General features: G+C 37.7%; 1 protein-coding gene across 5 annotated transcripts; it reads left to right on the top strand.

Moving 5' to 3' along the window:
* The first annotated feature begins 601 nt into the window (after positions 1–601).
* On the top strand, positions 602–21,317 carry LOC120091485 (probable leucine-rich repeat receptor-like protein kinase At5g49770). Of its 5 annotated transcripts, none has more exons than XM_039049541.1 (19): positions 602–759; positions 15,913–16,036; positions 16,128–16,199; positions 16,374–16,448; positions 16,552–16,623; positions 16,708–16,869; positions 16,993–17,067; positions 17,140–17,211; positions 17,305–17,376; positions 17,481–17,549; positions 17,633–17,707; positions 17,843–17,914; positions 17,992–18,123; positions 18,207–18,673; positions 18,777–18,920; positions 19,019–19,158; positions 19,274–19,493; positions 20,279–20,514; positions 20,632–21,317. In XM_039049541.1, exons 1-19 carry the CDS (start codon positions 669–671, stop codon positions 21,094–21,096), a joined length of 2,835 nt encoding a protein of 944 aa, XP_038905469.1. In that variant the 5' UTR covers positions 602–668; the 3' UTR covers positions 21,097–21,317. The 5 variants fall into 5 exon arrangements, with proteins under 5 accessions (XP_038905469.1, XP_038905471.1, XP_038905472.1 ...); XM_039049543.1 differs by lacking the exon at positions 602–759 and adding an exon at positions 6,046–9,295; XM_039049544.1 differs by lacking the exon at positions 602–759 and adding an exon at positions 9,308–11,126.
* The last annotated feature ends 947 nt before the right edge of the window (positions 21,318–22,264 follow it).

Genomic DNA, 22,264 nt, shown 5'->3' with positions numbered 1-22,264 from the left:
GGTCATATTCTCAAGTGGGTTTTTTTCTATTCTTTTAAGCTTATGAGTTTTAGATTACTTATTCCGCTTTATTTCCAACTTGAACAGTTGGATAATATATATTGTTTGAATTTGGTCGATTGTTACGTCATAATAGAGAACCTTTGCTTAAGATAAGAAGCTGCTTTTTACAAAAGATTTTTCCGTAGTTTATGTTGATTTGGGTTAATAATGCATTGGTTGTGGGGCAGCCCCAACTTAAAAATCTTATCTGGCTAGAACTTCGGTCGCATTCTCAGTTGGTTTTTCTATTCTCATAAGCTTATGAAGGTCAAATTTGAACACGAGCGATATCTGATATTGTTGGATAATATATAGCGACTGAATTCGGTCGATTGTTTTGTCATAATGGAGAAGAAACTACATTTTAAGAAAGACTTTTCCGTAATATATGCCGATTTCGAGTAAATGCATTAGTGGTGGGGCAGCTCCAACTTAAAATCCAACTGTGAGCATTGAATTGCTCGATCAAAATATCAGCGACGACTGATAATTACATCCACCTACCGGCATTCAAGAGAGATGCAACCAGAAATGACAAAGGGACATGGGCACTGCCCGTTTTGTTCCGATAATTGGTTTAGTGAAAAAGGAACTGACCAAGTTGTGCGCGTGGTGGGAGAGAAAATATGGGGGCGATTTTGGCGGTTTCAGTCGTTCAAACACTGCTATTTTTGGCTTTCTTCTACTTGGCCGCTTCCTATACTGATTCCCGCGATTGTAAGTATCTACTTGACCTTTTGAAACGACTTCCTTATCCTGTTTGTGCTGTTTGTTTCTTTGCTTGCTTAATCTCTCGTCTTTTAAGCATGATGCCTTCCATTGAAGAGAAGACAAAGACAAGATTTCATTTACTTGAGTTCACTTGAGTTCTCGAATCAAATCATTTATTCTTGGTGGATAAAAAAAAAGGTTTAAAACGTATTTTATTTGCCCACGCTATCAAATTTTCTTCCGGGATTGCGTTAGTTTTGTAGGTTGACCGACTCTATTTTGTGTTATATGGTATTGAATCATCATTTAGTTCAATTACCTTACAATCTGATGTCAATTAAGCATAACCCAATGGATGAGTTCCAACTACTATCCCAAACCTCGGGTAGATGGCTCAATCTTCCCCTCCACATTTGTTGACCTTGTGAAAAAGGAAAAAACCATTGGATGGTGTTTGCCTTTTAAAGGGGGTTTGGGGCAATGAATTAGTTATCATAGTCCTAGGTTACTATAGTTTGCTTATAATAGTTTGTATTTGGAGCGTAAACTATTTTAGTTTGAGTTATAATAATATGTGTTTGAGGTGTAAACTATTTTAGTTTGAGAAAGAAATAGTAAACACTGTAGCAAATAATAAAAAAATGATGATGATAAAATAGTAAAAACTGTAATAAATAGTAAATATAGTAGCAAATAGAATTTTAAAATAGTGTTGACTGTAGCTAATTGGAAGTTTTGAAATAGTTTTTAGCAAGAGGTGGTTATTATATTTTGATGATAACTCTTGCCCCAAACACCCTCTTAATGACTATAGTCTTTCCTATTCCTAATTGGGGTGCATTATTGTAATACATTTTAGCCCCTTTTATTTCATTCATTACTAGAATCATTTATCTTCCTAGAAAAAAGTTTACATGGATTTGTTGGAAAAGAAATTAGAAGTTTAGAGATGAAATTTAAACTTTTCAAAGTTTAGGGACTAACATACATCTAGATTAACAATATTGATATAATTAAATTTACTGTAACCCATTAACATAAGATTTTAGATTGATTTAGTGATTTTACATGGTATTAGATTAGGAGAGTGTGTGTCTTAAACTTTTGTAATTCCATTCTATATCAATTAATATTGAACTCGTCGAGCGTTCTATAAATTATCTAGTCTATAGATAAAGGGAAGATTTAAAGTATTGATATAACTAGACTTACTGTAACCCATCAATTTAAGATGTTTTTGGTTTAACTTTTCAAGTATTTAATTTCGGAATAAGTCATGTTAGAAAAAATTTAAGTGTTTGGTGATAGGGGATAATAATATATCAATCTAAATCAATCAACCAAATTCAGACACTATAAATTATCCAACAATCCCCCATCAAATTCGAGTTCCAAATTATGCCGAATAAACGATTTGTTACTTGTTAACTTAAAAGAATAGATAAACCAACCAAAGCTTCAAGCAACAAAAACGATAATAAATCAATTTTAAGGGAAGAGAGTTGACACCCACTTTATTCTGGTTCACCTAGTATGGACTATGTCTAGTTCTCTGCTACTGATACAAGTTCCACTAAAATAGTCAGTACAAGAGTTTACAAAACTCAAGAATAATTTCTCAAATTCTCTCAAGAAAATTACTCATGAATCACTCTTACAAAGCCCACAAAACTCTCAAATGAAAGAAAAAAACTCACAGTGAATGACCCAAAAAATAACTCAAATTGACGATATTTTTTTTCTTCGGCTTTGAACACACAGGCCCACGGATGAAGCTCTTGGCAATAACAGAGAACTCATGGCTTACTTGTGTTTTTCCTTCATATTTCCTTTTGTATTTATAAAAATTTTCACCACCCAAATTCTCTTTCATGATAACCCACCTCCATGTTAGCCAATAAGAAACTTGCTTAAGGGTTAAGCATGAAAACAAATGGGCCTGGACTCTAATTTTCTTAACAATCTGCTATTTTGAGAGCAAATGAGCATCATGTCTCAATTGCAACTGTAGCAACTCCTCTATCTACTCATGGAGAAGTCCAATTAAAGTTGCACACAACTTCAGTTTATCAACGAAAATAAATTTGGTAAACATGTCTGTTGAATTCTTACTTCCTAGAATCTTTTCAAACATCAGGTGCACTGTCTTCCAAAACTGATCAAATAAAATGATACTTCACCTGTATGTGTTTCTTTCTCAAATGAAATACTAAATTCTTTGTTAAATGGATAACACTCTGACCATCACAATGCAATATCCCTTTCCTAATTTCAAGCCAAGGTCTTCGAAAAAGGATTGAAGCCATATCATCTCCTTACTTGCCTCAATGATTGCAACATACTCCGCTTTTGTAATAGAAAGAGCTACTATCTTCTGCATTCTAGAAATTTATCTAACAGCAGTATTACCTAAAGTAAAAACATATCCGATAGTACTTTTTCTACCATCTATATCACCTGCCATATTTGCACCAACATAGCCCTACAATTTAAAATCTGACTTCTTAAAGTGCAAAGCATAATCAGTTGTCCCTCTCAGATATCTGAAAATCTACTTTACAGCTTCCCAGTGCTGCTTCCCTAGATTACTCATGTACCTACCAACAACTCCCACTGCATGTGCAATGTTTGATCTTGTGCAAACCATGGCATAGATTAGGCTACCTATAGCTGAAGCATATGACACTCTAGCCATGTGATCTCTTTCCTGCGCAGTAGTGGGTGAGTGCTCCTTAGATAATTTAAAATGACAAGCCAAAGGAGTACTTACAGATTTTGCCTTTTCCATGTGAAATTGATTCAACACCTTTTTTTACATATTCTTTCTTGTGACAGTGTTAGTGTACCATCTTTTCTGTCAATCTTCATCTCAAGATTTGTTTGGTAGCTCCCAAATCTTTCATATCAAATTCTTTAGATAACTCAACTTTTATCTTTAGAATTTCCTGTTTGTCTGTACCTGTTATCAACATGTCATTAACATATAGCAGTAAAATAACGTAAGAGTTACCCTGAGATTTTATGTAGCAACAATGATCTGCTTGACATCTCTGAAATCCACTATTTCCTATAAAGCTATCAAACTTCTTGTACCACTTTCTGGGAGCTTGTTTGAGATCGTTGGAAATAGGGTTTTTAACTTAGGGGCATTTATGTAATTGTGTAAGACCCCTAGGGCTTCCTATTGTCTATTTATACATCGAGTCCCTGTGTATTTAGTGTATCAGTTTTAATAAGAAAAGACTTTATATCGTGGTTTTTCTCCCTGCACTAGGGTTTCCACGTAATCCTGTTGTTTTCTCTTCCCTGTTCTTCTTTTTAACAATGGGTCAATCACGAGCCAGGTGAAGCGAAAAACCTCGGTACATTTATGGTAAGAGAATCAACCTCATTATCTCCTCTGTTGGATGGGTCTTTCAAGTTTCGACATAGAAGAACGGCAATCCGGGCAGCAGGTAAAGGAATGTTTCTGGACGCCCCTAGCCGAATTTAATATTGTGCCAGTTCAGGTACAATCCTTGGTAAAATCGTCCTCAACCAAACGCGGTATACTATTCCGGAACAAGTCAGAAATCCGATTCGGAGCTGGCGACCGGCTGCGAGGAACCTTCGATTCAGATTGGAGCTATCATCGATGCAGGCAGGAGTCAGGCGGCGGTTACGGCAGATTCCGGCGTCTCGGACATGAGGAACAAGCTGGCCGCAAGGAGGTGTTGACACCATCGATCGGAATTATCCAAGGGCAGAGGAGCGTATCGCGGCGGGCGAGGAGTAAGAGCGGAGAGAGGATCAGATTAGGGTTAGTACCGGTCATGAGCAAACCGGACCGGATCGGGTTGAACACAGAGGCAGACTAGCCACCGGGTATTTTGATTTTAATTCGACCTGAAACGGATCCGAGACAGAATGTTGCGCGTTTTCAATAACCGACCCTGATCTCCTTCATTTTTTTAACCCGTGATCCGACCCACGATCCGACGAGACTCATCTGCTTCCGACTCGAAAGTCTTCTACCAAGTTTTTGCACCAGCCGATCCACTTTTAACCCATCCAGCCTCGACCGGTGATCCGGTTTTCCTTCAATAGCCGAACTAATGTTTTTTCACATCCAAACAACTCGAGACAAGGTCACATCGAGCAAACCAGTACCTGTTCCGATAAATTGTGGTTCAGCTCGTTACCCAGACGATGTAAGACAACGGTTGGCTTACCTGCAACAACAGATTTCTGATCTGGATACGATGTTCGGTGCAAATCCTCAACTGGTTTATTCAGAAAATCCGGTAAACTCATTACCTATAGTACCTAACGTTTCCTACTTATCTGGTTCGATGGGTAATTCTGCAGGATTTATCGTCGGAGAAAAATTAAATGGCCAGAACTATTTTTTTTTTGTCTCAATCGATCCGGATGGCCTTGGAAGGGCGCTAAAAGTTTGGATATTTGACAGGTGAAATTCCAAAGCCGGCCCCAGGTGATCCACAAGAACGAATTTGGAAAGGAGAAGATTCGTTGCTACATTCTGTCTTGGTGAACAGTATGGAGCCCCAGATAGGAAAACCGTTACTGTATGTTGCCACAGCCAAGGATATCTGGGAGGCGGTGCAAGATCTATATTCTAAACGACAGAATGCCTCTCGGCTATATACACTCCATAAACAGGTTCATGAATCCAAACAAGGGTCTATGGATGTTTCCTCTTATTTTAACAAACTGTTGATGCTGTGGCAGGAAATGGACTTGTGTAGAGAAATTATCTGGAATTGTCCACAAGATGGGGCCCAATATTTAAAGATTGAGGAAGCAGATCGTGTTTATGTGTTTCTGGCTGGATTAAATCCAAAGTTTGATGGGGTTCGTAGTCGGATCTTGGGCCAGTGTCCGATTCCTTCACTTCGAGAAGTCTGTTCTGAAATACGGCTGGAAGAAGATCGGTCGTGTGCCATGAATAATACCACCTCAACTATTGATGCAGCTGCTTTTGTTGCCAAGCCGTCCGGTACTGATGGTGATAAGAAACCTCCTCCCGTGTGTGAACATTGTAAAAAGCTTTGGCATACGAAGGATCAATGGTGGAAATTACACGGGAAGCCCCTAAATAGCAGACGATGACAGTCTCACGAAAAATCTAATACTAGTCGTGCCCTGGCAAGTGATTCAGTAGATGCCCAAACTCAGAAGAAATCTCCTGGTGACGGTAAACACAGTTCAAGTACCGTTGGGGTTAGTGCAATTGCACAGTCAGGTAATTTTCCTTCTTTTGGCCTAATTAGTGTGAATGGTAAGAAATCATGGATTGTAGATTCAGGGGCTACTGATCATCTTACGAGTTCCTCAGAGTTATTTATGTCATATAATCCGTGTGCTGGTAATGAGAGGATTCGAATTGCAGACGGGTCTTTTGCCCCTGTTGCAGGAAAGGGCAATATCTCTCCATTTCATGGTTTAATTCTACGTGATACCTTACATGTGCCTAAAATATCATATAATCTGTTATCTGTCAGTAAACTAACAAGAGATTTGAGGTGTAAGGCGATTTGTAGCATCAATTTGAAGGTAAGACACACAACCAAAAACCTTTAGATGAGAAAGGTTTACCTGTTTATCGCTCCAAACTTCTTCAGGCAACTTCAAGTCTAGAAATATGGTCGGACTCCTATTGATCAGATAGGTTGTCGTGTTGATTGCCTCTGGCCAGAACGTCTTAGGCAATCCCGCATGTAATCTCATGCTCTTAGCATGTTCATTCAATGTCCTATTTATTCTTTCAACCACACTATTCTGTTGTGGTGTCCCTGAAATGGTCTTTACCATCACAATTCCATTGTTTGCACAGTCTCTTTAAATTCTCCATCAACATATTCACCGCTGTTGTCTAACCTCAAGTTTTTAACTTTTAAACCTGTCTCATTCTCAACCATAGCCTTCAAAATTTTGAAAACATAAAAAGCTTCAGATTTGTGTTTGAGAAAATAAGTCCATACCTTTCTGCTTGAGTCATCAATGAAGGTCACATAAGATTTAGAACCACTAAGAGAAGATACTTCAGAAGGTCCCCACACATCTGTATGAACTAACTCCAACTTTGTTGGTTTTCATGTAATTCATGTCTTTGAGAAACCAACATGCTTCTGCTTCCCAAATACATCTCTTACACAACTTGTGTTCAACTACCTTTAATCCTTGTAATTTCCCTTCAGAGTGAAGAATTTTCGTACTTTTTTTTACTCATATGCCCCAGTCTGGTGTGCCACAAATCAGTCTGACTCGAATTATCAATAATGACCACCATATCCTTGTCACTATTGTTGACATAAAGAGTCCCTAACTTACTTCCTCGAGCAATTACTATAGCACCTTTAGTAGCCTTCATGTTTCCTTTACCAAAGAACATGTAGCATCCTTCATTGTCTAATTGCCTAGTGGAAATCAAAATGTTCATCATATTTCGAATGTGACGTAGCTTGCAAATTTTCCAAGTTTGAACCATTTTCTAATTTTATATTCACGTCATTGATCCCAATGATGTCCAAAGGCTCTCCATCAACAAGATACATCTTTCCATGATTTCTTGCAATATAATTTTTCAGAATGTTACGTTGACTAGTAGTATGAAATGACGCACCTGAATCCAGCATCCATGTATCATGAGTGCTCTCGACTGCCCAAGTCAGAGCATCCTGAATTTCATTTGTAGCAATATTTGCACCAGCTTCATTCTCCTTACTCCCCTTTAAATCTTTACAGTTCTTTTTCAAGTGTCCAGTCTTACCACAGTTCCAACACTTAAACTTGCTGTTTATGGACTTGCTCCTATTGTTTTTCAATTTGTCTCTGTTGCCATGACGTTTGTTGTTACTCCTTCCTCTATCCACATTCAATATTGAACTAGAAGTGGAAACAACATCTGAGTCTTTTCTGTGATCTCTTCTGCGAGCGCAGGATCACTAGCCTGTGAAAACTGCAATTTCTCTTTTCCACATGGATTAGAAAGTGCGGCTTTCATGGTTTTCCAACTATTAAACAATGATCTCAACAACAATATTGCATTTACTTCATCAGAAAATTATAATTCAACAGCAGCTAATTTATTTATCGACAAATCAAATTCATTTAAATGGGTAGTGATAGATGTACCTTTAGCTATTTTCAAATTAAAGAATTTGGTTGCGAGATACACTTTATTGTTTATTGAAGGCTTTTCATACATATTCGATAGAGCTATCATCATTCCTGTTGTGGCCGTCTCCTTGGCTACACTACTTTGCACATTTTTTGTCAAAGTCAAGCGAAAGGTCCCCAACACCTTTCTGTCCAACTTCCATTCAACTTCTCTCATGCCATCAGGTTTTCCTTCCAATGGCAAATCCAATTCCTTGGAATGCAATTAGTCTAAAATCTAACACTTCCAGAAAGAAAAATCTGATCCATTAAAAAAAATCAATATTTTTTTATATCTCTTTTTGACATCGTTCTACAATTCAATCAACTCTGATACCATTTGATAGGGACAATATAAATTATTCAACAATCCCAAATCAAATTTGAGTTCCAAATTATGCGGAGATGACACCCAGGGTTCCACTAAAATAGTCAGAGAGAATGGTAAAAGAGTTTACGACGCTCCAGAATGATTACTCTCACATTTTCTCGGAATAAAATTGCTCCCGAATCACTCTTAAAAAGCTCACAAAACTCTCAAATGAAAGAAAAAAGCTCACGGTGAACGGCCCAAAAAATACCTCAAATCGACGATATGTCTTTTTCTTTGGCCTTGAACACACAGGCCCACAGATGAAGCTTTCGGCAATAACAGAGAACTCACGGCTCACTTGTGTTTTTGCTCCATATTTCCTTTCGTATTTATAAATATTTTCACTGCCCAAAGTCTTTCATTCATGATAAACCATCTCCATGTTAGCCAACAAGAAACTTGCTTATGGGTTAAGCATGAAAACAAATGGGCTTTTCTTAACATTTGGCAACTAGTTGATATGTTAATGATATTGTGATTACTAGCAATGATGCAATTAGACATGCTCTCTCCTCTCTCCTCTCTCCTTTCCCATCCCCTTCTAGCTCCGGCCTATTCAACCCTCCGATCAGCCTCCGACTAGCCTCCTTTTGTCCTCTTGCCTTCCTACACACCCGATCTCCATGGCCAAGATAAACTCCCTCCCAACCTCCTTACCCAAGACCCTTAATTCCACTTCCCCAGCTCTGCCGAATAACTCTTCTTTGGAAGTTGTAAGCTGCAGGATAAACGAAGTCCATTTCTGTGCTCACCTACAAGAAGGAAATTTCATCATAGAAGATGTGGAAGACAAGAAGCATATATCTTTATCTGCATCACAGCTCCTGTGGTTTGTGGAGAATATTTCTGCCCTCTTGAAACTCCCAACATCCAGTTTCTTTGTCAAAGATGGTCAAGACACTTATGGAGTAACGAAGCTATAAAAAATTCGTGTTTCTTCAAGGTGGTTGATAAGGTGTGTTGTTTGGCCTATGACTGGAGGAAGACTCTTCATTCATGTTCCATCAGGTATCCTTAATTCAAGTTGGTTCTCTTTTGTTAACATGTTAAGCGGATCCCTGAAATTAAAAGAAGAAAGTGTTTCTTTGAAAGACCAACCGAAGCCTTCAGCAAGTTTTGCGGATATAGTAAGAGGAAGAAAATCCAAGGCTTATCCAACATCACCACCTCTGTCTCAAAATACTAGTCTTAAAAACAATTCAAAGCAGAGCCCCCTTCATGCTCTGGCTCTCAAAAAACAGAGCAAGGTAGAGTTTTGGACCAAAAAAAATCAAGAAGTACTCAGGGAAGATTTCAGCAATTTATGGGTAGTCTCAAGGCTGTTCGAATCCAATAAATGGCCGGAAGTTTCAAAGGAAATTAAGATTTGGTCCAATTCTATTGTTATCATTAACCCTTTATCAACAGAATCTGCTCTACTTAAATTGGAAAAGGGAAATCTGAAAGTCTTAATAGAACTACCGGCAAAGAGTAGGGCATTTACACCTGAAATTCGAAAGATGGAACAAATCTCTTCACAGCCGACCAAGATCAATAAAAGGATATGGAGGGTGGATATCCATTAAAAATCTACCTTTGGATTATTGGTGCAAGCAAACCTTTGAAGCAATAGGTGCCTATTTTGGAGGACTAGAAGCCATTGCAATTGAAACACTAAATCTACTCAATGTGGCTGAAGCAAAGATTAAAGTCAAGAAGAACATTTGTGGTTTTCTGCTAGCAACCATAGAAATATCAGAGGAAAACAGAGAAAATATTTTTCTACACTTTGGGGATGTAGAGTTCTTGGATCCTCTAAGTAAATCTGAGAGAGTTTTGAATGAAAATGACTTCCACAACCCGGTTGACTTAGCTCGTTTAAACCAGGTTAAGATCGATGAAGGCTTAAACCATTCAAGTGAGGGTGAAGATTGGTCATTTCTTGATACAGCAGTAAATCACTCGAATTTTGCAAGGAATCCCCTGTTTTCAAAAGTATTGATGAATCCTCCGGAAGCAAACAATGTCAGATCGCTGGAAAAGATAGGACAGGGGACTCGTTTGCCGGAAAAAGTTGGAGGCAGCTTGCCGGAAAAAATGGCTGGCCAATCAGAAGCTACTTTGTTCGAAGTCCCTAACCGGTTAGGTGTGAATATGTGGAGAAAGAAGGCAGATAATTCATTAAGAAGAGAGAAGGAAGAGAATTTAATGAGGAGTGAGGCAATAGAAATCCAAATCTTTCCCATGGGAAGTCCAACAGCCACTCCCTCGATTATTCCAACAGTCGCCCCTTTATTTATCACTAAAAACACCTCATTTATAAGTCCTAAAGTATTTATTCCGGCCAAAGGTCTAAGTTATTGACTGGCGGTTCAAATTCCTTGGAAGGACAAGAAATTAATTCGCCTGTCATAAACCTTTCATCTTCAGTTCTACCTGGCCCCACTATGATAAAACTACCAGCATTTTGTGAGAAAGACCAACCACCCTGTGTGAAAACAAATCCCAGCTCGACAGTAAACAAAAATTCATACGGAAAGCCGAGGAAGTTGAAGCATCACTCTCGATTAAAAGAAGATGTTTGCTCAGATGATACCGAAGAGACACCTGCACTAAAATCAGAAGAAGAAGAGCCTCCCCCTGATCAGTTTACCTCCCCGGAAGCTGATAAGTCCTTGAAGATTTTGGAAGGAGAATCAGAGGCTCTCTATAGCTGAATCTCTCACCTCCTCAAACCATTTCCCAAATACTTCGCAAGAAGAAGAAGCTCCACTGTTAAAACATGGTCTTTAATTGCAAATTCAGATTTGTTGGAAGATTGTTGCACCAGGGTGCAGATCTCTCTTGACAAGTCAGAAAGGTCAGTAAATCCTCTCCCTTTTCCTTCTTCAATCTCTCCTCAGTTGGGAAAAAACTTAGATCCTTCTTTCCTACATGTGCAAGGATCTCCTCTCTCTGATTCTAACAAAACTTTGACGAAGTCTCAATAGTTAGTGTCAGCAGTGAAGACCTTGACTTTGAGGATCATAATTTGAAAATCAAGGGCTTAGAAGACCAAGAAGATGCCATATTAAACCTGAATATGCTTTTCCAGAACGAGGAGTTACAAGATTCAGAAACTTTAGTTCCTCCAACCCTTGCCGAATTGCCTCAGGAGCTCAATTTTTTCTTAGAAATTTGTGACATTGTCCTGTTATAATCAGGATCGACTACTGCCCTTCTGATATTGTTCTGATACAAAATTAGTAAATGAAGATCATCTCATGGAATATTAGGGGCCTTGGAGATAGAACAAAAAGATTGGTTATAAAAAACTCCTGAGGAAAATAAATCCGGATGTTGTTCTACTCCAAGAATAAAAAAAGGACAGCTTCGACCTTCCTTTCATAAAAAGTATTTGGAGTTCTAAGGAGGTGGGCTGGGTATTTGTGAAATCACAAGGCAGATCAGGGGGCATTCTTTCTTTGTGGGATGAAAGCAAGATTGCAGTTTTGGAGGTCTTCAAGGTAGAATTCTCACTAACATTAAAGTGCAGCACCATTTATAAGAAAATATGCTGGATTTCCAATGTAACCAAACAGTCCTAGGGAAAGAAGAAATTTGTGGGTTGAATTAACCTCATTAGCAGAAAGATGTGATAGTGCTTGGTGTATTGGTGGGGATTTTAACTATATCTGAAGAAGACAAGAAAGATTTCCATCAAGAAGAGCAACTAGAGAAATCAGACAATTTAACAATTTCATTAGAAATACAAATCTACTTGAAATTCCTATGTCAAATGGAAGATTCTCTTGGTCACGAGAAGGAGAAACAGTCTCAAGGTCGCTCATTGACAGATTCTTCATCACAAGTAATTGGGACGATATTTTTGAAAACTCAAGAGTCTTAAGGCAAGCTAGACCAATTTCTGATTACTTTCCTCTTTTGTTTGAAGCTGGAGCTGTTGAATGGGGCCCCTCCCCTTTTAGATTTTTTAATAGTTGGCTACTTAATAAGGAGTGGTGCAAAATTATTGAACGATCTTTAAGTCTAGAAAATCAGCGAGGGGTTGGTTTTGTGTTCTCAATCAGATTAAGAAAACTGAAACAAGCCCTTAAAAGATGGTATGTTGAAAAACCAAACAGCAGAAAGCTCATGAAGAGGCACTATTAGAAGAAATTCAAAGAAGAGATATGATAATGGAGTCTCAAAAGGAACCCTCTCTTGAGGAAGATTTAAGAATCTCCCTAAAAGTAGACTTAATTTCCCTTTACCAAACAGAGGAAAGATATCTTATTCAAAAGAGCAAACTGAATTGGTTACAATTGGGAGATGAGAATACAACCTTTTTCCACCGTTTTCTTGCAGCCAAGAAAAGGAAAAACCTAATAACAGAGTTAGTCAATGATCAAGGGGAAGCTACAAAGACTTTCAGAGAAGTGGAAACCCTAATTATAGACTTTTATAGTAATCTCTACTAAAAAAGTCAAGGATCACGATATATACCTCAGATCAGAATATGGGGCTGGTTTCTAGATTTAATTTGGCAAAAATTAAAGAAGCAGTAAAGTTGTTGGGAAGAAACAAAGCTCCAGGACCGGATGGATTCACCATTGAATTTATCCTAAAATTTTGGGATTTACTAAAGGACAATCTAAAGAGTATATTTGATGAATTTTACCGCAATGGAAAGCTCAACTCTTGCATCAAAGAAAATTTTGTTTGCCTAATCCAAAAGAAATCAGAGGAAGTTTTAGTGAAAGATTTTAGACCTATTAGCCCATCTACTATAATCTATAAGATTATAGCTAAAGTACTTGCAGAAAGACTCAAGAAAGTAATGCCTAGCCTTATAAGTCCAACTCAAAGTGCTTTCATTGAAGGAAGACAAATCCTTGATCCGGTCTTAATAGCTAATGAGGCAGTAGAACACTACAGAAGTAAGAAAAAAAAGTGTTGGGTTTTAAAGCTTGACCTTGAAAAGGCTTTTTATAGAGTGGATTGGGGTTTTCTTGAAAAAACCCTTAAAGAAAGAAACTTCCACCCCAAGTGGACATCTTGGATTTTGGGTTGTATCTCTAATCCAATGTTCTCCATCTTCATTAATGGAAGACCAAGAGGAAGAATTAAAGCTACAAGGGGAATTAGACAAGGTGACCCCCTCTCCTCCTTCCTTTTCCTTTTGGTTAGCGACTTGCTTAGTGTTTTGGTTGCCAGAATCCAAGAAAAAGGTCTGTTTGAAGGCTTTGTGGTTGGGAAAAATAAAGTTCAACTCTCCATTCTTCAGTTTGCAGATGATACTCTACTATTTTGTAAGTACGATGATGACATGCTAGACAATCTTAAAAAATCTATTACTTTGTTTGAGTGGTGCTCGGCGCAGAAAGTTAATTGGGAAAAATCTGCCATTTGTGGGTTAAATATTGAAGATTCTAAGTTGAGGGCAGTAGCTTCAAGGCTGAATTGTCAATTAGCACACCTTCCTTTCTTATATTTGGGTCTCCCTCTTGGGGGCACCCAAAGAAATTGTTGTTTTGGCAGCCGGTCATTGATAAAGTACATAAAAAACTTGACAAATGGAGAAGATACAACTTATCAAGAGGTGGAAGAGCTACCTTGTGCAACTCAGTCCTTTACAACCTCCCAACCTACTACATGTCCTCTTTTTTTATGCCTAAAAAAGTGATTTCAGCCATTGAAAGGATCATCAGAAATTTTTTTTTGGGAAGGCTTTAAAGGGGTTAAGGTAAATCATTTAGCAAAGTGGGAGCTAGTCTCTAAAAAACAAGCAGATGGGGGACTCGGACTTGGAGGCTTAAAAGCTAAATGGGGTTGGAGGTTTCTAAAAGAGCAACCCTCCCTATGGAGTCAAGTTATTTTGAGTATCCATGGTAGTAGTCAATTCGGTTGGCACACTTCTGGCAAGGTCCATTGTAGTCTTCGAAGCCCCTGGATAAATATTTCAAGATCTTGGTTGAATATCGAGAATTTGGCAGATTTTAAGTTGAGAAATGGAACCAGAATTGCATTTTGGCAAGACCCTTGGCTGGATTCTTTTCATCTAAAAGACAGATTTCCTTCCCTTTTTGGCTTAACATCACTTCCCAACGGTTCAGTATCACACTTTTAGTATTATCACACCTCCTCATGGACTCTAAACTTTAGAAGAGCCCTAAAAGATGATGAGATTTTAGAGTTCCAACCCCTATTAGCATTGTTGGGTAAGCAAAAATTATCCAATAGGGAAGACACTCGCATTTGGTCCCTTGAAAAAAATGGCTCTTTCTCAGTTAAATCACTGGTTAATCACCTTTCTGAGACCACCCCAATTTCAGCCAGCCTTCATAAGAGCCTTTGGAAGTCCAACAGCCCTAGGAGAGTTAATATAACAGTTTGGATAATGCTGTTTGGAACCCTAAATTGTTCCTCGGTGCTGCAAAGAAAGCTGCCTTGCTATTCTATCTCCCCCAATTGGTGTGTCCTTTGTAAGTCTGCTGAAAAAGACCTTCAACACTTATTCTTTGACTGCTGTTTTGCCTTCAATTGCCGGAAAGATTTCTTTAATTGCTTCAAAACCTCTTGGGTCTTTGATATTTCTTTTAGAAGCAATGTACAACAACTACTTTCTGGTCCTATTCTGAAGAAATACTCCAATTTACTATGGATTAATGGGGTAAAAGCAGTGCTGGTTGAAATCTGGTTTGAAAGAAACCAAAGAGTGTTCAATGGGAAGGAAACTCCTTGGTTTGCTCGCTTTGAGGCGGCAAAACTCAACGCCTCTCTTTGATGCTCCCTTTCTAAATGCTTTGAAGCCTATTCTTTGCAAGACATAAGCTTAAATTGGCAAACTTTCTTTCATTTGGAAGACTAACTAAAGCTCCAGCGATAGTGACAGCAGCCTCTCTTTCATTATTATTCTTAACTGTCTTAATTTCCTTGATGTAATTTAGATCATTGTAGCTTAGTTCTTTGCAACTTCAGTTTGTGAAGCTTTTCCTTGTATTGTCTCATTAGAATGCTCTTTTATTAGCCTTTGACGGCTTTTCATCTATGATGGATATGATGAGGGTGCTATGGGGGTGTCAACCTAGTTGAGATGCCCGAGTGCACCTACTGATCCTTTGGTTTCTTGTTTGGTTCTTTGTATTCGCCTTTATTCACAAAGTACTCATCTCTTGTACTAAATTTTATTGATTAATAAAGGCTGTTTCCTTTAAAAAAAAACATTTGGAAACTCTTCGAAATAGCTTTTAAAACATTCTCAAAGTATATTTTTGACTATTTTTATCAAAAGAGTTTAAATAAAAATGAAACTTTTGAAAAACATTTTTTTCTCTAATTAATCCAAACATTCTCAAAGTGTATTTTAGACTATTTTTATCAAAAGAGTTTAAATAAAAATGAAACTTTTGAAAAACATTTTTTTCTCTAATTAATCCAAACAGACCCTTAAGCTTCCGGATTGATTCACGATTTCAGAGCAACATATTTGACTTTCAATTTGAACTTTTTCTTTTTTTAGTTTCTGTACCTTAGAATTTGTTAGAATGATCGTTTAGAACCTATGAGTGTAACAGTGAAGCAGATTTTGACTACAATTTAACTTTGACAATGTCAAGAGGGTGGATCCAACCCTTGTAAGCTTGATGCTCATGTTGTTGGTGCAGATTCAGTTCTTCAGTCCTTGAAAGAAGGATGGCAAAATACACCACCAAGCTGGGGAACATCAAATGACCCATGTGGAGCTCCCTGGGAAGGAGTGATTTGCAACAACTCAAGAGTAGTTGCATTGTAAATATCAACTATATATCATTAATAACAATTCTCTTCCCTTTAGTTTTACTCCTTATCACTCACTCACTATGTGCGTTAACCTCTTTAGGAAATTATCAAGTATGGGCCTAAAAGGTAAACTTGGTGGTGACATTGGAGGCCTTACTGAACTGAGATCATTGTGAGTTGCATCAATCTCTTTGTAGTTGAGTTTATAGGAGCATGTAACATTTTACAATATGAAATAACATGAATTCTGACCATACTTCCAAGAAAATTTTCTGTGTTCCAGTTTAGCAAGCAGTCTCATATTTGTTCATTAAGATCCTTCAGTTTCTAAATGTTGAAATTGCAGGGACCTTGCAGCCAATCGAGACCTCATTGGTTCGATCTCTTCAGCTCTAGGGAACTTGTTCAAATTAGAGACCTTGTAAAGAGCGCTAATAAGCAACCAAATTTGATGCCATCCTTTTATGCTTTTGTTTTTCTACAGCTAAGATAGTTTTTTTGCATTTTCAATTTTCAACTTCCAGGATCCTTTCTACGTGTGGATTTAGTGGCAATATTCCAGAAGAATTGGGCAATCTTACTGAGTTAACCTTCTTGTGAGAGAGAATTTATTGATAAGCAAACAAGGATATTCTTTAGTTCTTTTTTTTTTTTTCAAGTAAAATTCTTATCTATCTCAGGTCTTTATATTCTAACAATTTCACTGGTACCATACCGGCAACTCTGGGAAAACTCTCCAAACTATACTGGCTAGACCTGGCAGATAATCAGTTGACTGGTGCTCTCCCAGTTTCCACTTCTGGATCTTCGGGTTTAGATCTACTTTATAAGGCTAAACATTTGTGAGTATTATTTTCTCCACGCAATTGAATCAATTGTGAAAAAGAAAGAAGATATATCTACAAAATTAAATGTTTCTACACCCCAAGAACGTCAAAATTAAAGCTTGACTTTGTGAATTGCAGTCATTTCAGCAAAAATCAGTTATCAGGTACCATTCCACCTGAACTTTTTAGCTCTGAGATGGTATTATTACACATGTAAGTGGATATCAATCCAACAACTCTGTTCTATCATATTCTGTTTCATACCTTACTCAATTCTTTCATCAGATTATTTGATGGAAATAATTTTTCTGGGAGTATTCCACCAACATTGGGATTTGTTAAGACCCTCGAAGTTCTGTAAGTATAAGTTACTTTGCCTTCAATGTACTATATTATTTCTTATGCATTTTTCTTGCTATAACTTACTGAAGTTGCTCTTATGTGTAACAGTCGGCTTGATAGAAATTTTTTAACAGGAAATGTCCCATCAACTCTAAGCAATCTAATACATGTGAATGAATTGTGAGTACTCATCATGTAAAAATTACATGATGTTCCCTTACTGTTCTTTTTTGGGTGGTCAATTGACTTCCTTTTTGATCCCCACTACTGTGTGCTTCTTTCAGGCATTTAGCCAACAATAAGCTAACAGGTCCACTACCAAACTTAACTCAAATGAGTTCACTAAATTACGTGTAAGCATACGGCGAGGAGCTAACATTTCCATTTTGATCTTCATTGTACTAGTTCACTTAACTCGTGAAGTTTGTCTTTACAGGGATCTTAGTAACAACTCATTTACCCCATCAGTAGCTCCGGAATGGTTCGCAAATCAACAATCTCTCACCACTCTGTAAGTTCTATATCACCGTAATACGAAACTTAACATATGGACTCGAGAAATGCTAATGTGTGAGAAATATTTATCAAGTTTTTGAAATCTTTGACATCTAATGGTGAATGTATATGCTAATTAACTTGGTTTCAGTATTGTTGAATATGGATCGATACGGGGAAATCTGCCAGAAGGAGTCTTTAGCTTACCACATATACAACAAGTGTAAGCTTTGCTTTAAACATTAAGGTAGATTTCTGAATTGCAATAAATAGTTAATTTTTTTAAAAAAATTGTCACAGAATACTGAAGAATAATGCATTTAGTGGGACATTAAATATGGGTGACAGCATCAGCCAACGGTTGCAGCTAGTTGATTTGCAAAATAACAATATTTCTTCAGTTACCTCCTCGGGATATACTAACGGTTTGATGTGAGAAAATTCCTTCTCATTTTCTCGTTGTTAGATATCATGTTTTCCCTTGGACTTACCTGTATTCATTCATATACGTGTAGGCTGACAGGAAATCCTGTCTGTGACGCTAATGTCCTCTCAAATACGAACTATTGCCAGCTTCAACAGCAACAAGCAAAACCCTATACTACCAGCCTTGTCAACTGTGGCAGTAAGTCATGTCCTTCTGATGAGAAGCTGAACCCGCAGAGTTGTGAATGTGCCTATCCATATGAAGGGACTTTGTACTTTAGAGGACCCTCTTTCCGGGAGCTATCCAATCTAACTCTGTTTCACTTGTTGGAAATGAGCCTTTTGGAAAAATTCAATCGAATGCCTTTTATTGGAAACCCTTTCTTTAATGCTGATGATTATCTTCAGATGCAGCTTGCATTTTTTCCACCCAATGACAAGTACTTCAGCAGGGAAGACATTCAGAGGATTGGTCATGATTTGCACAGTCAAAATTACAAACCTCCCGACAAGTTTGGTCCATATTATTTCTTTGCGGCTCCTTATCCTTTTTCAGGTAATCTTAATAATCAATTTACATAAAATGGTTCCTTTAGTTGTTATGCTTTAACATTAGCTTTGATGAACTGATGCTAAAAAGCATATATAAATGCCTCAAGCCAACAATGAGGGATCAACTTCAACGAACACCGGATTGGTAATTGGAATAGCTGTTGGCTGTGCTTTTCTTGTTCTATGCCTCATTGGAATTGGAACATATGCAATTCAACAAAAGAGACGTGCAGAAAAGGCCAAGCCAAACGGTAAGTAATGTGTTAATCAATAATCATTATTGCTTTTATCACTGTGCTTTGGGGTTTGTATGGCTGACCAAATAGCACTAAGCTTATATTTAATCCAGCTTTCTGGGTGCCAAGTGGAAACGATAGCGGAAGTGCACCACAATTAAAGGGAGCCAGATGGTTTTCTTATGATGAACTCAAAAAATGCACAGATAATTTCTCCACCAGTAACGTGGTAGGATCCGGAGGATTTGGCATGGTAAATGTTCAAATGATTGGTTATTGCTTTCCTGAACGTCCATTCTTGTTGTTTTTCTTGTTCTTGTACAAATTGCTTCAGGGTTGTTTTTGCACTGTCATTGTCATCGGTACAGGTATATAGAGGAACACTGGTGGATGGAAAAATAGTTGCAATCAAAAGAGCTCAACAAGCATCAATGCAGGGTGGCCTTGAGTTCAAGACTGAAATTGAGCTGCTTTCCCGAGTTCATCACAAGAATCTTCTAGGCCTATTGGGATTTTGTTCCGAACAAGGAGAACAGATTCTTGTTTATGAATTCATGCCTAATGGGACACTTAGGCAGAGCCTAGCTGGTAAGTTCCCTCAAATCTTTTGGGGTGTCGTGAAATTGAAGTTGGAAATATTTTGTGTTTCTTTTGTTTCAAATTTTCTTCTTCTAATTCTTATTATTTTGAAGGCTCTCTAACAAATGAAAGAAAGATAAAAAGAGACTAGTTTTCAAGGATAAATGATAAAATGTCATAGGATTAGACTATTGTTTTGTTTTGATTAGTCGAGAGACAAGGCATCATAAACTAACATCGATATTTAAGGTATAAAAGAAAAACACTAGACTGTTAAGTATATGTTTCTCCCTTAACTGTGTCTTGAACTATTTAAATGAAGTTGAATTCAAAAAATAATCTCTCTCTTGTATGAGATGAGGGCTTTTTGGTTGGTGGGACCTTTGCTTTCTTTGGAATTTATGGTTGGAGCCTGGAGGGTAATAGGAGTATCAGAAATGCAATGTGTGAAGCTCAAATCAATATAATGCCTTGGTATGGGTCTTAGGATCCACTTCAAATTTAGTGATGTTCATTCATCCTTGATTAAATGATTGAGAGTGAGTTTATTTGTAGTAAGATTGGAGAGTCTTGCCTCTTATATAGTTTTATTTAGTTGGGCTTCTGTTGAGGTTTTATTTTTGTCCCCAGCTGAGTGTGCTGCTCTTGGCAAAGCCTGTTTCTCTAAAAAGAACTAAAAGAAGAAGAAAAGGAAAGAACATGGGAAACAATAATTCTTTTGGTTACAGTTTAGATGGTAGTCAATGCCATATTGAACATCTAATTGCAAATAACATGTGCAATATTAATTTTAGGAAAATCTGGTATTTATCTTGACTGGAAGAAAAGGCTTCGTATAGCACTAGGGTCGGCCAGAGGACTGACATACTTACATGAGCTTGCTAATCCTCCCATAATTCATAGAGATGTTAAGTCCACCAACATTCTACTAGATGAACGTTTAAATGCAAAGGTTGCTGATTTTGGCTTGTCCAAGCTTGTATCAGACAGTGTAAAGGGACATGTTTCTACTCAAGTCAAGGGCACATTGGTATGTAGTTTATGCGTCATCTTTTTGTTGTCTCAACATTTCAATCAGGCATTAGTGTATAGAGTTTATCATATTGTTGTCTTGTCATACTAATTCGTCGATGACATTTATGCACAGGGTTATTTGGATCCTGAATATTACATGAGTCAACAATTGACGGAGAAAAGTGACGTATATAGCTTTGGAGTAGTTATGTTGGAATTACTAACTGCTAAGCTGCCAATTGAAAAAGGGAAGTACATAGTTCGTGAGGTACGTATGTCGATGAATAAGAGTGATGAAGAATATTATGGTTTGAAGCATATAATGGATGCAACCATAATCGATAATACAACAAAGCTTATCGGGTTTGGAAAGTTCTTAGAGTTGGCAATGCAATGTGTTGAAGAAGTAGCTGCAGACCGTCCTACAATGGGTGAAGTGGTTAAGGCAATTGAGAACATGTTGCAGAATGATGGAACAGATACAACCTCAACATCAGCATCCTCATCTGCCACAGACTTTGGGACTTCCAAGACTGCTTCTAGACATCCTTATAATGGTGCTTTACAGAAAGAGAGTGTCAACAGGGATAGCCAATGAATGAATGTGATGAACCAAAGTAGAAATGGTTTCCTTGAAAGAAAAGGTTGTTCTTCCTCTCCCCTCATTTGTTTCAAGGAGTTGTAAACTTGGAGAAGTTATTACTACTATTTTGTGCAGTTCAACCTTTTTGTTGACATTAATGTGTATATGTATTTGGTCACGAATTCCTCGAATATTACATTATTTATAAGAAAAACTTTGGATGTCCTCTTAATTCAGATCCTGGGATGGGCGTGAGTGCTTAGTGTCACAATTGCACTCTCATAAAAGTCTTAAGTCGATTGTGCGGCACCTGTTCTCACCCTCAAACAAGTCAGCCGATCCAAGTTCGAATAGCCCATGGCACAAAGGGCGTTTCTCGCAACCTCTAGCCCCGTTCTTGAGAAAATGTTTTAGAAAATGGGTTTAGAGAAAAAAGTTTTTGCAAACATTTGAAAATATGATTGAGTAATGAAGATTATTGTACAACTAGAAAGAAATAAAAGAGTTAACAATGCTTTATAACATACTACTCTTGGATGTGAAGATAGGACAACTAGTCATACTCGCACATAATGCATTTTGAACAAAAAGACATCTGCCACCTTGCGTATGGAAACGGGCGAGCGGTCATACACTAAGAAAAGTACATAGAAAGTAAACTAACTAGCAAAATGAAATACATAGGATGAAAGCATGGTAAAAAGAGGTGGAGGCAGATATGTGGCCATGAGCAACATACCTTGGACAAGCATGACTATGGCATTCTTCCCAACTTAATTGGTTGAAATCCTCGTCAAACGACTTTGCTCAAATTCAACAATTTATTGAGCAGTTGCCTTGAGGTCTTCTATACGCTCCTAATTGACTTCTTTGTCTTGGAGGCTTTTTCACCTCCTTAGGAACTCTTCAAAACTTTGCCATGGTCTTCTAACTTTGTTGCTTCTTCCAGCAAGTCTCTCATCGACTTCTTCCTTTGTCATTCTTTTCGTCGTGGTAGGTGGACATGTCACAACACTACATCGCTCATTAGCATGGTCGGGGTGATAGGGCTTCAAATTACTTACGTGGATGATAGGATGAATCTCCATCCACGATAGTAATTGCACCCGATAAGAGGCTTTCCCAACCTTTTCGATGAATTCCACCAGTTCTTCATAGCTTCTCACGAGGCGATGTTTTCTTT

Source organism: Benincasa hispida, chromosome 11 (assembly GCF_009727055.1).
Source record: "Benincasa hispida cultivar B227 chromosome 11, ASM972705v1, whole genome shotgun sequence".
Classification (NCBI taxonomy): Eukaryota; Viridiplantae; Streptophyta; class Magnoliopsida; order Cucurbitales; family Cucurbitaceae; genus Benincasa; species Benincasa hispida.
This window is presented reverse-complemented; position numbering and strand designations above follow the sequence as displayed.

Excerpts from the sequence above, each read along its gene's own strand:
- LOC120091485 (XM_039049540.1), top strand. The coding sequence starts at position 12,765 with ATGGGGCTGGTTTCTAGATTTAATTTGGCAAAAATTAAAGAAGCAGTA. Across the intron at positions 17,915-17,991 it reads TTACCACATATACAACAAGT|AATACTGAAGAATAATGCAT; the intron begins GTAAGCTTTGCT and ends AAATTGTCACAG. Across the intron at positions 20,515-20,631 it reads CTCAAGTCAAGGGCACATTG|GGTTATTTGGATCCTGAATA; the intron begins GTATGTAGTTTA and ends ATTTATGCACAG.